Here is an 18851-nt window from a genome sequence, read left to right on the forward strand (position 1 = left end):
ACCCCACCGTCTATAAATGTGTACAAGGATTATATTAATGATAAATGGAAAAAGTATATAAAGTGTACAGTATGTATATGGTTGTGTGTTGAATTAATCTCCTCCTGTAGGTGCGGAGGGGGGGGGGGGGGGGGTTCGAAATATTGAGGACCTTTGCCCCACCCCCCCCCCCCTTTACGTTTCATCTTCCTACGCCACTGCACATACATCTACATTACAGACTAAATCTACATTCTGTATCATTCTGTATTCCTCTGGACATATCACAGAGTTATTGCTTTTAGCAGAAAGTATTAATTGTGACGCCTTTACACTATATGTGAAAATGACATACTTTATTTAGAAAAACATGACGTTATCTTCATTATACATGACGTAACACACAATATCTACCCACTAAAGTAACAGTTAGAAACCTTGTTATATACAAATTCATGGTGCCGTTATGAAGCATTGTTTTTATAAATGTTGCATTGAAGGGACAATTCAGTTTAAGAGTGCACATTTTTTTAACATATATTGTAAACAGGTCTGTTCTAATGGACGTTAGAGTTGTTGGTATTATTGTAGTATGTTAGAAAAGTCCACTGTGGTAAAATGTGAATGAAATTCTCGCTGTCCACCATTATACATTGTGGTCGGACGTCTTGTATGCCGATCCCTGGCAAGTGACAGTTGAGTAAGGCAACTTTTATTTAGAGGTACTAAAATCGTTCTTACGGTAGTGTGCTTACCTTATTAGGTGCATGCTCTTGACTGAAAAACATTGCCATTAACTTATTGGTAGTTATGTATTGCATTTCGTTAACCTATGTGACATCGCTCGAGTATGGGTACAGTGTATATAATGTACCTGCTTAATCGTATTGGTATAAGATTCGAAATTCCAACATTGTCAATATTTTTTTGTCTTATGTTTCATAAGAAAATGCAGAACAATACACTTGTGCCATATTTTGCTTCGTGGTTATGTAACAGAATTAGTCTGACTGAGTTGTCTCTTAAACAAGGTGAAACATTTACGGTCTCCCTGTATTACATATTTAAGGATATGGCATTTTATCTAATTCCCGAAAAGACTAAATTTTTAAAATATCTATTGACACTCCCTTTTGAACTTAAGCTCGAGTATTCATTATTGCTTGGGTTAAGACATGTATGGTGGGTAGGTTCAGTGTGGTTACGCTATAACGAAAGTAATACTAGGCTATCACAGGGGGAAAAGAATGCAAATGCTACAATGTCGAGTTCACAGCACGCCTTCATGACACAAAGCAGTAAAAATGTTTTACCTTGAGTGCTTTCGGTTGAAAATGAATCATTGACCATATCAGCATTTATAAGTTATCTAGTGAAGTGTTGCCTAGTCTGATTTGGTAACGCACATAGCTCTTTATTTTATGAAGAATTAATACGAGGATTTTAAGATACCAAAAACACGTGCATAAAGTACCTTTTACCGTTGATTAGTCCATCTTTCCGGTGATTATGAAGTCACACAGGTCACGTCAAAACATGACGTCACAATATGTAATATGTATATGTAAAAAACAGTCTTAGATATTCCCAGATCACCAGCATTGAATTTGATGAACATATTTTGTGTGAAGTGGATATCAACGCCAAGGATAAAGTACTAGTTGGTTCCTTGTACAGAAGTCCAAATGCGACTGAAGAAAATTTCAAAAACATGTGTGCATTACTGTTAAAAACAACAGAAATGAAGTACAGCTGCAAAATACTATTTGGAGACTTGAACTTACCAGGCATTGATAAGGAAGATTGTATAGAACAGATTCAACTCGATCCTCCTTTAGGGAAAAGTGATCACTCAGTCATCGGAATACGTTGTAATTTCAGTGTGGAAATGGAAAATAATATGAAAACGCGATATGTATATGAAAAGGCAAATTTTCAAGAACTGTCCCGAAAACTTAACATAGACTGGCAAAATAGTTTTTTGGATTGTAAAGATGATGTGGAACAGCTGTGGTCAAAATTTAAAGAGATACTTGAAAACTCAATCAGGGACACAGTTCCAGTACAACAAATAAAACCATCGCGCAAATTAAGTAACCACAAAAGTTGTCTAGATAAAAAGACATTGTCTAAAATCAAAAATAAGGCCAGATTATGGAACAGATATATGTCCACTCGGGATCAAGAAGTCTACGCAGAATATTGTAAAGTAAGGAATCAAGTAAGGTCACTCACAAGGAAGGCGGTAAAATTACGTGAGAAACAAATAGCACAACAAGTAAAGGACAATCCTAAAAAGTTCTGGAGATACGCGAAATCTAAGACAACAACTAAATCCAATATTTCAAATCTGTACAAAAATAATAACAAAGAGGATATCACTACAACAGATGATGAAAAAGCAAATGTACTAGCTATTTTTTTCCAGACAGTGTTTACCCAAGATAAAGATAAATCACTACCTGATATTGAAAAGATTGATGTGGAACCGATCACTCAATTAAATATTTCACCAGAAGTCGTGCAGAAGAAGCTAATGAAGTTGAAAATTTCAAAATCACCTGGACCGGATATGATCCATCCTAGAGTTCTTAAAGAGACACGCGATATTATATGCCATCCTCAAACATTAATATTTCAAACATCAATCGACACTGGGAAATTACCTGCGGACTGGAAATGCGCTAATATAACGGCAATATTTAAGAAAGGAGATCGGAAGGAGGCTTCAAACTACAGACCAGTAATCCTGACCAGTGTTGTTTGTAAATTATTAGAATCAATAATAAGGGATAAAATAATGAGTCACATGAAAAGAAATAAGCTATTTAGTAACGCTCAGTTTGGTTTTATAGACAGTAGATCCACGGTTCTTCAACTTATCAATGTCATGGATAAATGGACAGATATTTTGGATAAAGGAGCATGCGTGGATATTATATACTGTGACTTTATGAAGGCTTTCGACAAAGTACCTCATGGCCGACTAGTACATAAACTCGCAAAATATGGCATCGGTGGTCAGTTTTCAATCTGGATCCAAGCCTTTCTGTTTGGAAGAAAACAAAGAGTTGTAGTGAATGGCAAAACGTCGGAGTGGAATCCAGTTTTAAGCGGGATACCACAAGGATCTGTGTTGGGACCACTTCTCTTTGTTCTCTATATAAATGATATGCCCGATGTAACAAGTACCGGGACAGACACTTATCTGTATGCGGATGATACGAAAGCTTTTAGATCAATAAAAAAATGAAGAGGATTGCAAAATATTACAACATGATATATATTCATTAAGCCAATGGTCAGATATTTGGAAACTCTGCTTCCACCCAGACAAATGTAAAATGATGCGATTGGGATATTCAAATACAACTAAATATGGATACAGACTGAAGGAAAATGCCAAATTTTTAAAATTTGTTGACTCGGAGAAGGATATTGGTGTCACCATAGATGATAAACTTACCTTTGACAAACATATATGTGAAAAGGTCAACAAAGCAAATTCAATCATGGGAGTGTTGCGGAGGACAATGGAATACATGGACCAGAACAGTTTTAAACTTTTATACACGGCATCAGTTAGGCCTCATATTGAATATGCTGTTCAAGCCTGGTGTCCGTATTTGGAAAAACATGTAACAACAATAGAAAACGTTCAACGTCGAGCAACAAAGCAAGTGCCAGGTCTCTCAACTTTGCCATATACAGAACGTTTGCGTAAACTCTAACTTCCAACGTTAGCATACAGGCGGTCACGTGGGGATATGATTGAAATGTACAAAATACTTTCTGGAAAATACGATAAAGAAGTCGCAGATTTGTTTTCAATCAACCAGGGATCAAGTACCCGCGGACATGATTTGAAAATGTACAAAGAGCATTCAAGGCTGTGCGTGAGAAAACACTCGTTTACCCAGAGAGTCGTGATTACTTGGAACAGTCTCCCATCAAATGTTGTTCAGTCTAGGACAGTTAAGCAATTTGAATATGAACTCGATTCACATTGGAAAAATCAGCCACTAAAGTATTTATACACTTAAAAAATAAATCCGTGAATTTCTAAGAGCTGACTATTATAGGATTATAAAAAATCCTGTACATGTTAACATGTATGTTGTCAGAATAAATCTATGTATCTATGTATCTATGTAATATCTAGAGGCTGGGGCTAATCGACGGTAATTCGTACTTCACATACGTATAATGTTACTTATCAATAGTACGAAGCGATCTTGACGTTACATTAAATTTAATCAAGTCAAATATTTCTCTTTCATACATTTATATCAAGCATTGTGTCGTTTCAGAAAGTTTTGTCTCATAAAGTACAGGGCATAAAGTTTTGGTAATTGATAGTATTTTGTATCGCTGATTTTGTGATGGAGATAGAAAAATGGGGAAAATCTGTATATGGCAACAAAACTAAATTAATACCAATTATTAACGTTGAAATATGATAAAAACGTAAAATCGATGTTAATGTTACGTTAACTTAAATCATTTTAAAAGCACATACATATCTTCAAAGTGTGGTCTGACATTTCCGTCGTGTAAAAATCCCTATATCTAAAACACGTTTTCTACCTGCATCAATGTACCAAAGACATTTTTTCACATTTATGTCTTGAATGTCTGCCGAGTCATTAGATAAAATAAGTATTAGTCTTATTTTCCTTATTTTGGACATTTTTACAAGTTAAAACTTTTTAATACTATATATGTTTTGCATTTTACTGCATAATCCTATTCCATATATTTTGTTAGATTAGCAGACTATTTCCATATCGAGTTTGAAATACTTTGTGTGTCGTCACAACACTTTGTGTGTCGTCACAACACTTTGTGTGTGTCGTCACAACACTTTAAGTGTCGTCACAACACTTTGTGTGCCGTCACAACACTTTGTGTGTCGTCACAACACTTTATGTGCGTCACAACACTTTGTGTGCCGTCACAACACTTTGTGTGTCGTCACAACACTTTATGTGCCGTCACAACACTTTGTATGTCGTCACAACACTTTGTGTGTCGTCACAACACTTTGTAAACTAACTACGATGGACTTCCTTCGAGAATAATAGGAAAATTGATAGTTCGCAAAATATATAAGAAACTAATAATATTGTTTACTAAACTGATGTAAATACATCATTGTTGACGTGATTCTTTTTTATACCTTTGTTAAATGTGTTGTACTTAGAAATCTATAGTGCGAGCTATACTGCCACTTAATTATGATTTATTGGACATTTATCAAGACTGAGTGTCTATAAAAGTTTGATCTCCATGGTATTTATAGTAACCCGTAGTATTCATTTGTATGTGAATATAGATTAAGTCTATGAACTAGAAATGTCTACATTGTAATCTCTAGATTGTATGTAATAGTGCATGTTGTTCTATCCTAATTATAACAAGTAGCTATTTATGGATTGTGACGCACTACATTAAATGTATATTAAAATGTATTGCCTTGTGTCTTAATTGAATAAACCTCATTTATAAACATCACGCAATTTTGACATCAATGTTTCCGAGAAAAAAATGCAAATTGCGTGAGCGAACAAAGTTGAAATCATTATCATTTAAGGATTACAACCAAATACAAAGTAAAAAATATAAAAGAAAAGGCTTCCAGAGATTCATAATTAGTATGAAAAAATCCTAAACATATATTTATTTTCAATTTCAAATGAATATGTACGAATATGTCTTTATTCTGGAAAGCGGACATAAGGATTAGCTGTAAAAACCATGGGAACATATCTATACATATATCATGGCAAATAACTCTATTACGAGATTTATTATTCAAATGTCTTTTCTTAGGTTAAATATCTCCCACAATTTAAGTTGCTTTTCATTTAAAGTCAACAGATATATATAATAATAAAACGAAAACAAATTCATTATACCAAACCCATAACTAATATCCATGTCGATTCCTAGGATAAAATGCGAGTGTTCCGGAGGAAACGCGTCCTCTGCTTCAATGGCGACATCAAGCAAGTAAATTCTGAGTTTTAGACCAAAATCGACGAACTGACGAAAAAAAAATCAGTCACGAATATCATGGTGATTCAAGTCCGAACATATACCATTGAATATAAAAATACTGGTTTATATGTTTCCGTATCCTGGTAGGTAATGTGTAACGCACGAAACCTCCATCATCTAGGGAGTTGTATTGGATCAAACATATCCGCATTCCTCATTAGTCAAGCTATAGGATCTATCAGGATATGAAAACACAAGAGTAAGGATAGTTTTATCTAAAATGTTATATTACTACTAAAATATTGAAACCATTATGCTTATCATCCACGATTTTGTTAATGATGTTTGATCTGTGTCAATTATAAATTATCGATTTAAATCAGCATTTCTGGGTCTTATGATGACGAAAAGCTGTATTTCATCGGTGTTCTGTTCTATAAATATTCAATAAGTAAAGAGGTTGGTTTCTTTTAATAGAATAATTCCAATTTGATAAATCACGATAGTCTTCATGATAAGTGAAAGGCCTGGAAGAAAAGCTCATTTATCGAATCTTCATAGTAAAGTTTTATCTTTGGTATATTATAATTGAAATATTGTTGGTAGATTTAACTCGCGCCTCTACATTGATTATGTTTCATATATTTATTCGTTGACACTGTTAAACACCATTTTAATTGTGTTTTATCAAATTTAATGCTCGCAACGTTACCATAGACTATATATTGCTACCTGAGATATTCAAAACAATTTCTTGACCATGCATCACTCACATGTAACAATAAACGTTGGCATATTGTAACGCACGGTCTGTACCTACCTTTGTCTTTATATGTCACTTGATATCATATATAATGGTGTCTTCAGACAACAATTATTTTTTATTTGTTTTCAAAACAAATCCAACTTTCTGATTGGCAGATTCATATTATTCATATATTATAAAGAAAAAATCCGAGAATGGCGCGTAGCGGAATCTCACAAAAGTTTGAGATCAAAATTTATTTCATAATCCTATGAAGTTAACAAATAGTTACATCAATGCTTATAATTAATTTTCCAGACTACTTGATACCATAAAGTACATTTAAACGTAGGATTATTTTGATTTTCCAATGGATTATATTTTTCTAAATCAATACGCAACGTCAACGTCTCTATTGTTACGTCATGATTACGTCGGATTTTCGCGCCATTCTCGGATTTTTTCTTCACAGTATATGAAGAAGAAAAATCTGCCAATCAGAGAGTTGGATTTAGTATGAAAACAAATAAAAATTAATTATTCATGTCAAATAGCAATAATACATAAATAAAAAAACAAATGAGCTTTATTGTATGTCTGCGATTGTTTCGTACATGTGTTATTTATAAAGATTGGCATGGTATTTTGTGGAATGTCAAAAGATGTCCGCCAATGTTTACAGGTATTCGTGCGCACCGAATCGGTTAGGCCAAAACAATCTATTTAGGGTTACATTGGCAAAAAATAGGTTCGGTAGGTGGGGAGGGATTTTTTTTTTTTTTTTTTTTTTTTTTTTATTTGTCTTTCACTCTAAAATAATGGCCGGAACCTGAGTCTGAGATCGAAAACCCGACTTTTAATTTTTTTCGTAGAAAAGAGGAACAAAATAAGGGTCGGGGTTAAAAAAAATAGGGTCGGGGTTATAAAAAATAGGGTCGGTCGGGTAATCCTTAACTTTTTTGACCTTATTGGGAAATAAACAGATCTACCCAACATAGTTTATCGATACAGAAACAGTGGTAATTGTAAATATATGAATACAGAGTGTTGTGTAAAAAGCGTGGACATGTACTTCAAATAAATTTCGCAGTCAGATTAAAAAGGTACATAATATATTATTAACCTATGATTAGTTTTGGCGGCGATAACAATGTCCCGAACAATTTCGAAAATATTATCTCTTTAAAAATAATCAACTATAAAATAAAAATCAATTTTAATGCAAGAGCAGACTTAACAAATGTTCAAAAGGTCAAACCATGGATGAATTTTACGGGTAACTTTAAACTATGTGAAGAAGAGACTATATGACAATATAGTCTATACTTTAAAGCATGCCGTGAATTGAGAGTGTGTTAGTCTATGAGAGCGATATGGACTTTGTACATGTACTGCTATCAGAATTCATTGTCTTTAGAGCATACATATCTATATATGTAAGGTAAGTAAACATATTTCCGTATCCTAGTATGTATACATATATCAAACACAAAACCTTAATCATTTACAGAGGTGTATGTATTAGGTCAAACACATCCGCATTCCTCATTAGTCATTGTATTGTTTCGTGTAGTGTCCTCTACATTTTATATTGAATATTTTACTATTCACGTTTTTAACAATGATATCCGTTATCCGTTTTATCAACTTAAAATGCTTTGGATTACATAATAATTTAGGTAGATGTTGGCATAATACAACATATATCGTCGGCAGGTGTTTAAATCTCCACGAAAGTTAGTATAAATGTCAGTTACAGATTAGATTTTTGGGGAAAACCATATTTCTAAACGTAACTTCCGCAAGCGGTGTCACAACAAGTTTCACATCCGTTGGAAATATTGGATTAGATGTACATCAGCCTCAGGTAAGCTTTTTGTGATTCTAAACAAGTAATTAATCATTGCAATTAAATGTCTTCTTAAAATTTAACTTTCTTGTTCACCTGTATAGATACGTCATAGGTATTAGTGATAATGTTATGTGAAATCTTTTCTCGATAACGTTCATTGTGTAGATAGAACAAATGGAAATAAGCATAGCCTTAATTTCGTTATACATTCTTTTGTTCCTAAATAACGTCTCCGGGGAAATATGAAAAACAATAAACAGAGGAACAAACTATTTCAAGTGTGTATAGATAATACAAAAATTACCGATGGTATAGATACCGTACATTGTATGTATGATCAAATACTTTTTGCTGAAAATTTTCCGATGGGGTTATTAGTTATTGGCAATTCGTGTAATGAAGTGAACTGATGTGAGGATGGTTCTCTATACATATGTTATATGAAATTCATATTACAAACAATGTATAAACATGTATATTACTTTGTGTATAATGCTGCAGTTAGGAAATTGATTTTATTTCGTTTCACGTGAAAATTCTAGTTTTATTGTGATAAGTCATCAAGTGCCCAAAGATTCGGATAACTAAAGGATGTACAAAATCTAATTCATCTAGCGTCGCGTTGCGGCAGCTTTCGCTTTACTTAGCTCAGTAGGTAGGCAGCGGACCTGTAAGTCGTCGGGTCCGATCTTGGTTGGCACTCCATTACACAATTCCATGCTACAAATACAGTAACTTGTCAATAGGTCAATAAAATCGCTACTTGTGTGGAAGATTTACACGGTACAAACGTAAGTAAAACTGTCTTTCATATTCAGATACTGTAGATTGATGGTATGGACAGATGGAGTTATCATCCAGAGGAGGAGATGAAAAAGGACAAATCTGAAATAGACAGACAGAACAACTCTGGAGGAGACAAACAAGACAAAACTGGTAAGGAAGGAAAGGACAACTCTGAGAAAGAAGACAGAGTGGACAAAACAGACAAAGGCAGTCATGACAAAACAGACAAAGACAGACTAGTCAAAACAGACAAAGGTAGACAAGACAAGGCGGACAAAGAAGGGCAAGAAAACACAGACAATGACGAGTACATCAAGTCAACCACAGATATACAGGACAAGCTTGACAGAGACGAACATGTCAAACGTGACGTGATAGGAGAGGATAAATGTGACAATGAACACCTGACCAAACCTTGTCGAGACGGAGAGGAGAACGACGATGGGGAGACAAAGGTAATGAACACAATCCCAAGTGTTGAAGATGAACATTTATTGGAACCACTGACATATCCATCGTCCTGTGTCCTCTACAGCAACGGACTTAAAGCCATTTGTAGGGAAGAGTGTGAGTGTCTCCATTTCTACCTAACATCAATTAGTATATGTGATGTACACTTTCTAAAGTTTATCAGTGGGTCAAATGCTACTTTAGGAGAGGGTGTATATAGGCTAAGCCGGTTGCCCAAACCTATTGATTATTATCAAAATAATTGGTTGAAATGAAATGATATTAGTCGCTCTAAAGATAAACAGAATGCCACAAAGAATAATGAAAGTCAGAAATGTTAACACAATGGTTCCTTTAAAGTCCATTGTCTTCCTTTAAAGTCCACTGTCTCGATAAATGGTAATGAACAATTATTCTCCAACGACTTTGAGCTTTTCATTCTCTGGTATATTTACTACAGGTCAAGAGTGTTCCGTGATCAGAGGTTCCATCATCCGCTCCCCAGAATCAGCAGATTTCTGGAAATCCATCAAAACAGGTCCATCTGAAGACGGATGTCACCGAAAAGTATTTATTAGTATCTTATTTATTTCTTCATTATTGTCAGTTAAAACTTTGAAATTTCAAAATTGGCTCATTTGTAATATTATGAAAGTTATTATGTTCGATAGCTGTACACATTATGTATATCCCTATTTTATTTTAACTTTAACTCCGTAGTACGTAGAGAGAATCAAACCACGTTGCCCACAGTGATGTTTGGCAGATAGCTTTTAAGAATTATTTCTGATTAAAGGGTCTAAATGAGAATTGCTATTTCCAGTGACAAGTCTGTTGTTTTCTAATAATGATATCAAATATCGATCATTCTAATTGATATTTTGTGTTATTGACGACAAGCTAAAATGTTTAATTATTGTATTCATAACGTAAAAGGACTTTGCTGATACTAAAATAGACACCAGTGTCATGTGATATATACTTAGTAGTGAGAAACACTGCCAATATTTATCTCGAGTGTAAACAGTCTTGTTGATATTTATCGACGACATGTTGTTTACTACATGTCAAGGGCGGATATTGGATTATTTATCTTTTGCAATCTGGTTGCCAACACTTTGTTACTGGTACATATCTGTACAGACAGTTTCTGTTATCGTTAATGGTTTGCTGTATCATAACCCCAATCCTCTCGATGTTATTTTACACTACTTTTAGTAATTCTCTTTTCACACATAAAGATAATTCTGGTTACATCTGACAGTGCTTTATCATACATTCGATTCATTGCTTAGTTTCCGTAGACAGACATGTTGTATAGTCATCCCGAAAATTTTTGTAGTGTTGATCCGAAGGAAGTCGGTTCAGGTTTTACAAAAATCTTATTTAAGTTTAAGCGAAGAACAATTATAAATTAAACCAATAGAACAAGTGGCTAATATTGCTGTCATGTGAGAATTTTTAAAAAGAAAGAAACAATAGAATGCACGTTGAAAATCAGAATAAAAGTAGACTATAGAAAACAGATGACGGTGACGAATGCTAGCGTATTCCGATTTAGCAGACAAGTATCTGTCATCACTAAGGAAATATTCTGAGCCATGAAACGGTAATAAATTTTCCCACCATTGCGTAAATTTTCGTGCAGTATACAGTGGTGAATCTAAACAAAAAGCAAAAAGTCGGTCTATGTCAGTAACCCCATAAAACGATAAGATTGTTGAAACATGCATAGACCAGTTGCACTATATCCTACACTTTAGTCCCGCCCTGTCGAGACAGTTTGTAAATCAACAACTATTTTTATGTTAATTCGCTGAGGACACTGATAAGATATTTCCACAAGAGTATACACAACCATGCATCCGTTATGTAATGTTACACACTTATATAGTAATATTTAGCGTCAATTTATTTAAACATTCTGAAGATATAACATACAAGAATCTGAGCGTACTCGAATGAAATGTATCCAAATTAATCAATATACATCAAAAATTGTAATTCATTTTCCTTTATGGGCTCATAAAGTAATTTTAAACTAATGAAAATGTTAGTTACTATCATGATTTAAAGACAGATATTCTCGTTGATGATAATTCATAATTGATTTATCAACATTTGTCATTACAGTTTTATATTATAATAATCTTCTCAAAGCATTTGTGTGTTATTGTATGTTTTATTGTGTTTGTGAAGATATTGATGTTAGATTTCATATCTTAAAGTTGAGAAGTTAAGAATTTGCAAAAGTAGAACTGAAATGAAATGTTTGGTTTGATTAGTTTGTTGGCGTTATCACATGACAGCGTGTTTCATCTGATTGGTTGTTATTGGTTGCGTTTCTTGTAACATAAAGTTTTTTTTATCATTTTATACTGTAAACCTAATTATGTACCCGTGTATAATATCCATGTATCATTATAAATGTTGCGTGTTTCGCTCATGAATAGAAGAGTTTGTTATTTAAAAAAACAATCGCGGCGAAACAGTTTGAATCAAAAATATAGTAGAGATTTTGTATTAAGTCGGCGTAAAAAGAGTTAGGTAGGAAAAATTAAGTCACGAAGTTAATGCGTTGGGTAACAGTGTATGATATATTAGTTCAGGTAACCAAAATTGTTTAAATCTATTAAGTTAATAGGTAAATTTACATCTACAAAACGTACCAATAGATCATGATAGTGACATAATACACAAGTGTATCATTACTGAACAAGACTTTAAAAAATAGCAATTGGCGACGCATATTTTTTATGTTTTTTTAAGTACTGGCCAGGGACTCTCCTCACTTTGTTAATTCAAATGTGCACTCTAATACATTACATATCCATCTGCCTGTAGAATCTACAACATCGTGATTTTCTTGCAGTTTATGTCTCATTTCCTGGAAGCCTTAGACGATTACGCTAGTGACCCATGCATTAATGATAAAAAGACAATAGCGTTGATGAAACAGCTTCTACGAGTAGATCCATCGGGTAAGAAATCGCTATTATTCATGCAACATATGCAAGAATATTTTTCTTTAATTACAGACAAAATACTTGTAATTTCTTATAATATCATTATTTTGAATGTTTATTATACACCTTGTGGTTTCGTTGTCGCTATGCAAATCGATTCTTCCTAAGATAATGACAGTATAAACTCGCATTTGACCTAGATTTACATGACAGACGACATCGAGTCATCGATGAAGCAAAGAGGATTTATTCCTCCGGACCGCCACGGACCCATCCTTGTTTTACACACTACAAAATAAATCAATAAAATCATTAAAAGGTAACTAAATAGTAATTTAGTAATTGTATTTGTTACACCTGTTATTAATTTAACTATATACTTTATTTTCCTGATTGCAAAGTTTCTGTTGTCTGTTGACATGCCTTGTCTTAGTTTGATGTTTTCCTACCGGAAATAGGATTTTCCCCCCATACTTTGTCACATCTCTACATCGACCACATATGTCAATAATCACATAATACACACACATAAAACAAATTCAACCTTTCTATTTTTAGATATGACAGCAAGAGTTGCCTATTCACAATTTGCCCGTCTTGTCCTATATTTCGGTCCTATCAGGAAGAATGATTGCATTATGATTAAACAGGTGAGCATAAATAACATTAATCTGCCACTTGACATGACATTTTAAAGAATTGACTATCACCGATTTCCCTCTGTAATTTTATTTTTTCGTCTGTTAAGGTTTAACATTTGTATTTACGAGATGATGAAAACGTTATATAAAACTTGTGAACATGCGAAACATAGAAAACTGAATTTTTAAAAATCATTCAAATCGATAAAAACGTTGTATACAGATGTGAAAAACAGAAAATTGAATCTCCTTCGTCTGTTCGTTGAAACTCGAAAATCAGCCACCCTAATATATATGTTATTACAATTGTCTCAGTAAGTTCTAAGCTAAGACATTATTACCTATAGTTACCTGGAAGCAACCTATTCATAAGAGTCATACCCGGCATCCTTAAATTTGTACATTACTTTATTTAATTGGCATCACTTTGATTTTAACATGACAGACACATTTATTAAATCAAGTCTCTCTGTGTTTCAGATTCATAGCATAGTACAGAAGTCATCCGTATTTACCAATAAAAACCGCACAGAAACGGTCAGGTAGGATATCATATTTAATTCAGCAATATATATAATTGTTTGGTCAAAGACATATTTTATAGTATTAGATGATATTGTATGTGTATGGAACATTTTTATATGACGAACCTTGGCATATGGTTACTTAAACTTACATTGTTGGAATCTTTTGCAGTTGGTTCGCTGGTGATATGGATCGAGAATCAGCCGAGTCACTGTTAAAGACACAGCCGAGTGGGACCTATCTCGTCAGGTAAACATCTCAACGAAGCTGAAGGTTTGAATTAATTTTACATACTGTATGGTAGCATCCCTGTTTCCCCTCTTCATGGCAAGATGGTTCGATATTGTTGACATTTTGAGAGATCCTTCGGATGCTGACAAAGTCGGCTAACATAAGGATAACTCGACCATTGATATCTTCTGTCTGATAGACATTTATTTGATTGATTGATTGATTCAATTGATTGGTTGATTGATTTAATACTTAGTATAGTTGTTATATTTTGGGGCTGTAAGTTTCGTGATTTACTGTTTTGAAATTATTCGTGGGGGGGTTATTTTCGCGAATTATCTCTGTAGCTTTTGAAAGCGTCATTTAGACAAGCTATAGTATGGAAAGCCTTAAATTTGATAAATATCGCGAGGTATTAAACTTCGCGAATTTTGATGGATCCGCAAATTTAGCGAAATTAAAACCCCGCGAATATTAGCAAATATACGGTAATTGATTGGCTTAACGTCAAGGTTTCAGCTATTGCGAGCCTAAGAAACATACTTCTACTGATTCGAGGTTAATTGATTAAGATGAACGTTGCTTTTACTTATACACGTGTATCAAATGTAATACAAGCATAACTTATCTCTTTTAGAATGAGTCAAACGACTCCTGGATGTTTCGCTGTGTCTGTCACTTCAGGAGACATGATCCATCATTTTGCGATCGAGGTAAGGTATATGGTTGAGACAGGTTTAAATGAGCACGGTAATTGGAAGTTAAGACCATCACTTTGCCCTCAAAATGAGGAAACTCCTATGTGAAGCAGGTTTTCTTCCTCTTGATCATTCACTCCCATAGCTTGATATATGTGGCATAACATGATTCATTTTATACGTGTAGTTTTATTAACCAGTCTCTTCTGATTCATTGTGCCATCACATCGTTAATGGAGATCAATCAATACGTCTCTCTTCCTACCCTGATACCTGTTAGTGAGAGCCCAGATTATCACCTGTTTTGGATATCAATGTAGCTGGATTACTATATATCCTTTCTCTGGAAAACATGTGTTTCGGTCCCATTCCCGTGACACATCAGAGCTTATCTAAGCCGTAACTTTCACTTCTGTTTAGTTCCAATCTTTTAAAATCCACACTTCTTTTTAGGTGAAGGTTTTTGTGATCATTCAAATACATCAATCAAATTGCATTTTTGTAGGTATTGAACGTAAACTCAGGGTTATGATTTCAGATAGATTATAAAATACACGTAGATTAAACACTTTTATCAATCAAATCACTATTTTTCAGAATCGATTAGGTGACCATCAGAATTTATTCAGAGTCTTGAAAACGAAAGCATGGATGTAACAGAGTAACTTGTAGAATCATATTTGTACCTGAAGTCGTGTTATGGTGAAATGATTTACTGCAAGTAACATTTCCAATTCAATAATGTATTTCTATTGTGTTGTACTGGTATTTGGGGCATGTTTCTTGCAACAAACTGGTTTTGGTTGTGCATTTGGTTTCAAACGAGTTGCAAACTGGGTCTGTTCTGTTTTCATCTTGAAAACTTAAAGGTTGGTGTTCTGACGTAAGGTACTATCGATATTTTAATGAGTCAGGAAATTAAGTTATCATTGGCGTATACAAAAACAACAAAATCATGCGAGAATAACTCTTCGTCTGGTTGGAATCAGACTATGTAATGTCGATGATGCCTAAATAAGGAACTGAGAATGTCTGCTAGATATATGGAATGTTAAAGCCAATGGATCCAGAAGCGTTGTCCACATTCGGACAAACAAATTGCTCTGGCTTGTGGGTGGATCTTTAGCTTGGATTGTGTTCTGTGATTTTGTGTTACATGTTTTATCCTGGTATTTTACTTCGATCGTTCGTCTAGTTAAGATATATAACAAGATCTACAAGTATTTCTTGGAATAAGCTTATTTCTAGTAAACATGACAGTTTTCCCTTCATCATCGATATTTTTAATGACAATTGCAATTTCCTCTTTTCTTTTGGTAATTTTTCCTTCTTCTTCTTCTTCTTCTTCTTCTTCTTCTTCTGGTAATACAGCGATAGCTCCATCTGGGTTCAGCTGCGGTTTTCCCCCTGGAATGTTGGTATACTTCAACTATAGTTTTAGTAGTTTTAGTTTATCAGTAAAGCTAGCTCTATGTTGAATTTCATATCTTTATGGTGACTGTCATAATTGTATCATTAACACTCATTAGAAGTTGTAAATTACAAATTGTTTAATGTGATTTTAGGCTGACATAGAGACAGCCCTGGGAAGCTGTCCATATAACGCTAACCTAAGACTACACACTCTGCTGTACCCTACTCTGTTGGAAGCTGTCCTCTCCTTGAGGAGTCGGGCATTGGTGACTGAGGACGGACTAGAAATAATGTGTCGGAAGTGTTGTCCTAATCTGCCAATCCACTCTATTGTATCCGGGTATCTGAAATCCACTAAACGGCGCTGACAACCCGTGTCTAATAAAAAAAACTCAATGACGTCCTCAAGGTACAGAAAACTCCTGAAAATGTCTTTAACAACTTTGAAAGACGACATCCAACTACCGGATTTCAATGCCAAAATTGAAATGTGTTGCAGAGAAGGCCAGCGCAGGGAGCCATTTTGTCATTTTGTGCTTGAATCATGACGTCACGACGTCATTGCTTCTTGGTGCCACGCCATCGTTCATGGCGCCATGATGGTTACAACCAATGGAAATCGTCATGTATTTCACGAATAACATACCTGTATGCAAACTTATTCAGGATCTGCTCTGGGCCGACCATTCCAGTGTCGTAGAGATCTTATTATAATTAGTATTTGCAAAGACGCCAAACTTCGCTAATACGAGCCTCAGATACCATCAAATATTGGTTTCGAAAATCCATTCATTATCTTAAACGAGTCGCAAAAAGAAGACGGGCGCGAAAACGCAAAATTAGTTGGTTTATATATATTAAAAAAGGAGGGACGCGTGTAATATTTAGGAAGAGAGAGAAGCTTCGTCAGATAATATTCTAAACTTTAAAACGGTCAAATTAAAATTCGTCTGGATTTGTTAGGTTGTATAAATGTATGTACATTGTACTGTATATACGTACTCCACGTGTATCTATAGGACAATGAAAACCACACACTTGACAACAGGAAATAATTATATAAACAGGATATTGCATAATCAACGGACTTCATATTGTTTATTACTCTTCTCACATCTAGCCATCCACTCATTGCATTATAACAATTTAAAAACACAACAATGAAATGGTTGGAATGACTACCATATACTTGGACAATGAACCCACACACACTTGAAAACAGGAAATTTATACATGTAGGACATTATCAGCTGTGTATTATTTAATATACTAATCCATAACCAGCCAACCGCTGTATTATTATGCATTGGAATGATTAGAAAAACAATGAAATGCTTCGACGAGCGACCATAAATTTCCTCTCGACAATCCAGGACTAAACAACGAGGTACCACTGAAAGTAGCGGTATTATTATCATATGCAATATGGAAATGAGAAATATTCATGCGTTGTTCTGACTTTGCACACTCTGATTCGTATGGCAATTACATCGCAGGCCGACTCGGCAGTTATAAATGTAGTAATATTTTGTATGTTTTCCTGAAATATTTTAAGTCTCTTTTCTTTTATTAGTTGAATGAAGCAGGCCTACATAATTTTTCCTGTCGTACATATTGAATGACTTTAAAAGCTACGATTTTTGTTTTGGTCAAATTAACTAAATAAATTAATTCATGTATATGGTCACGCTGACAATTTCTTGATGATGCCAACCTTATTCTATCAAACCTGATATCATTCATTACTGTATAATGGAAATAATTTTGTATATTTTTTGTAAATATCTCCAACACCACTGCATTTTAATGGCAATGGAATATGTTTACATATAATGACTTACTCCGTACTCCTTCATACGCACCAAAAGATCATCACTTGTTCTACATTCTGATCATTTCTCACAAACAAAAGAAACTGACACTTTTCTTTACTCCCACCATTTATTGCAGATCATCAAGTATCTGTACTTTCCATTAGTCCTCACATTTCAATAGAACAATACTTCTTCTGTACTCCCACATTTTTATATACAACATAACAACACGTATTTGTACTTCTCCTATTCGTTACATTACCACAGAATATCACTTATTATGTCTGATAACCTTTATTTTATAGGATGAATGTTGTGGCAGTGATAGTATTCCCCTTAATATTGAGAATGGTTTTATTCTGTACCCATTTTCTTATTATACATGTAAGTAATGTATCAAACAACAGCACTAATTATATATCCCATTAGTGTGTACATATAATAGGGAAAAAAAACATAAATTTTATAATCCAACCATTTATTTTACTGAACAGAAACGTACTTAATCTGTACTTCCATCGTTTATCACTCATAGAGAACAGTACTCATTCCAAACTCACATCATTTATTTGATATCATAAAACTTCGCTTATTTTATACAGCAATCTTTATTTCTCAGAAAAATATTTTCATATATATATATGCATTTAGTTTTTTTCTAATTTCAATCACTTAAAATAAATAACAAGGTAACACTTATAATGATCTCCCATCATTTATATTATTATCTTCTAAGTTTTTTTTCTGTATA

General features: G+C 34.0%; 1 protein-coding gene across 3 annotated transcripts; it reads left to right on the forward strand.

The window, feature by feature from the left end:
- Window positions 1-8043: 8043 nt before the first annotated feature.
- Window positions 8044-17815, forward strand: LOC138329553 (uncharacterized). Of its 3 annotated transcripts, none has more exons than XM_069276638.1 (9): window positions 8044-8165; window positions 9395-9929; window positions 10273-10379; window positions 12685-12793; window positions 13337-13428; window positions 13900-13961; window positions 14116-14193; window positions 14813-14888; window positions 16439-17815. In XM_069276638.1, the coding sequence occupies exons 2-9, from the start codon at window positions 9413-9415 to the stop codon at window positions 16652-16654; spliced, it is 1257 nt and encodes a 418-aa protein (XP_069132739.1). In that variant the 5' UTR covers window positions 8044-8165; window positions 9395-9412; the 3' UTR covers window positions 16655-17815. The 3 variants fall into 3 exon arrangements, with proteins under 3 accessions (XP_069132739.1, XP_069132747.1, XP_069132732.1); XM_069276646.1 differs by lacking the exon at window positions 8044-8165 and adding an exon at window positions 8253-8591 and having other exon boundaries at window positions 9404-9929; XM_069276631.1 differs by lacking the exon at window positions 8044-8165 and adding an exon at window positions 8255-8591.
- Window positions 17816-18851: the final 1036 nt, after the last annotated feature.

This window comes from Argopecten irradians, chromosome 1, assembly GCF_041381155.1.
Source record: "Argopecten irradians isolate NY chromosome 1, Ai_NY, whole genome shotgun sequence".
In the NCBI taxonomy this organism is placed as follows: Eukaryota; Metazoa; Mollusca; class Bivalvia; order Pectinida; family Pectinidae; genus Argopecten; species Argopecten irradians.

Coding starts and splice junctions, on each gene's coding strand:
- LOC138329553 (XM_069276638.1), top strand. CDS start 9,413: ATGGACAGATGGAGTTATCATCCAGAGGAGGAGATGAAAAAGGACAAA. Junction 9,930..10,272: donor AGCCATTTGTAGGGAAGAGT/GTGAGTGTCTCC, acceptor TATTTACTACAG/GTCAAGAGTGTTCCGTGATC. Junction 10,380..12,684: donor AAGACGGATGTCACCGAAAA/GTATTTATTAGT, acceptor ATTTTCTTGCAG/TTTATGTCTCATTTCCTGGA.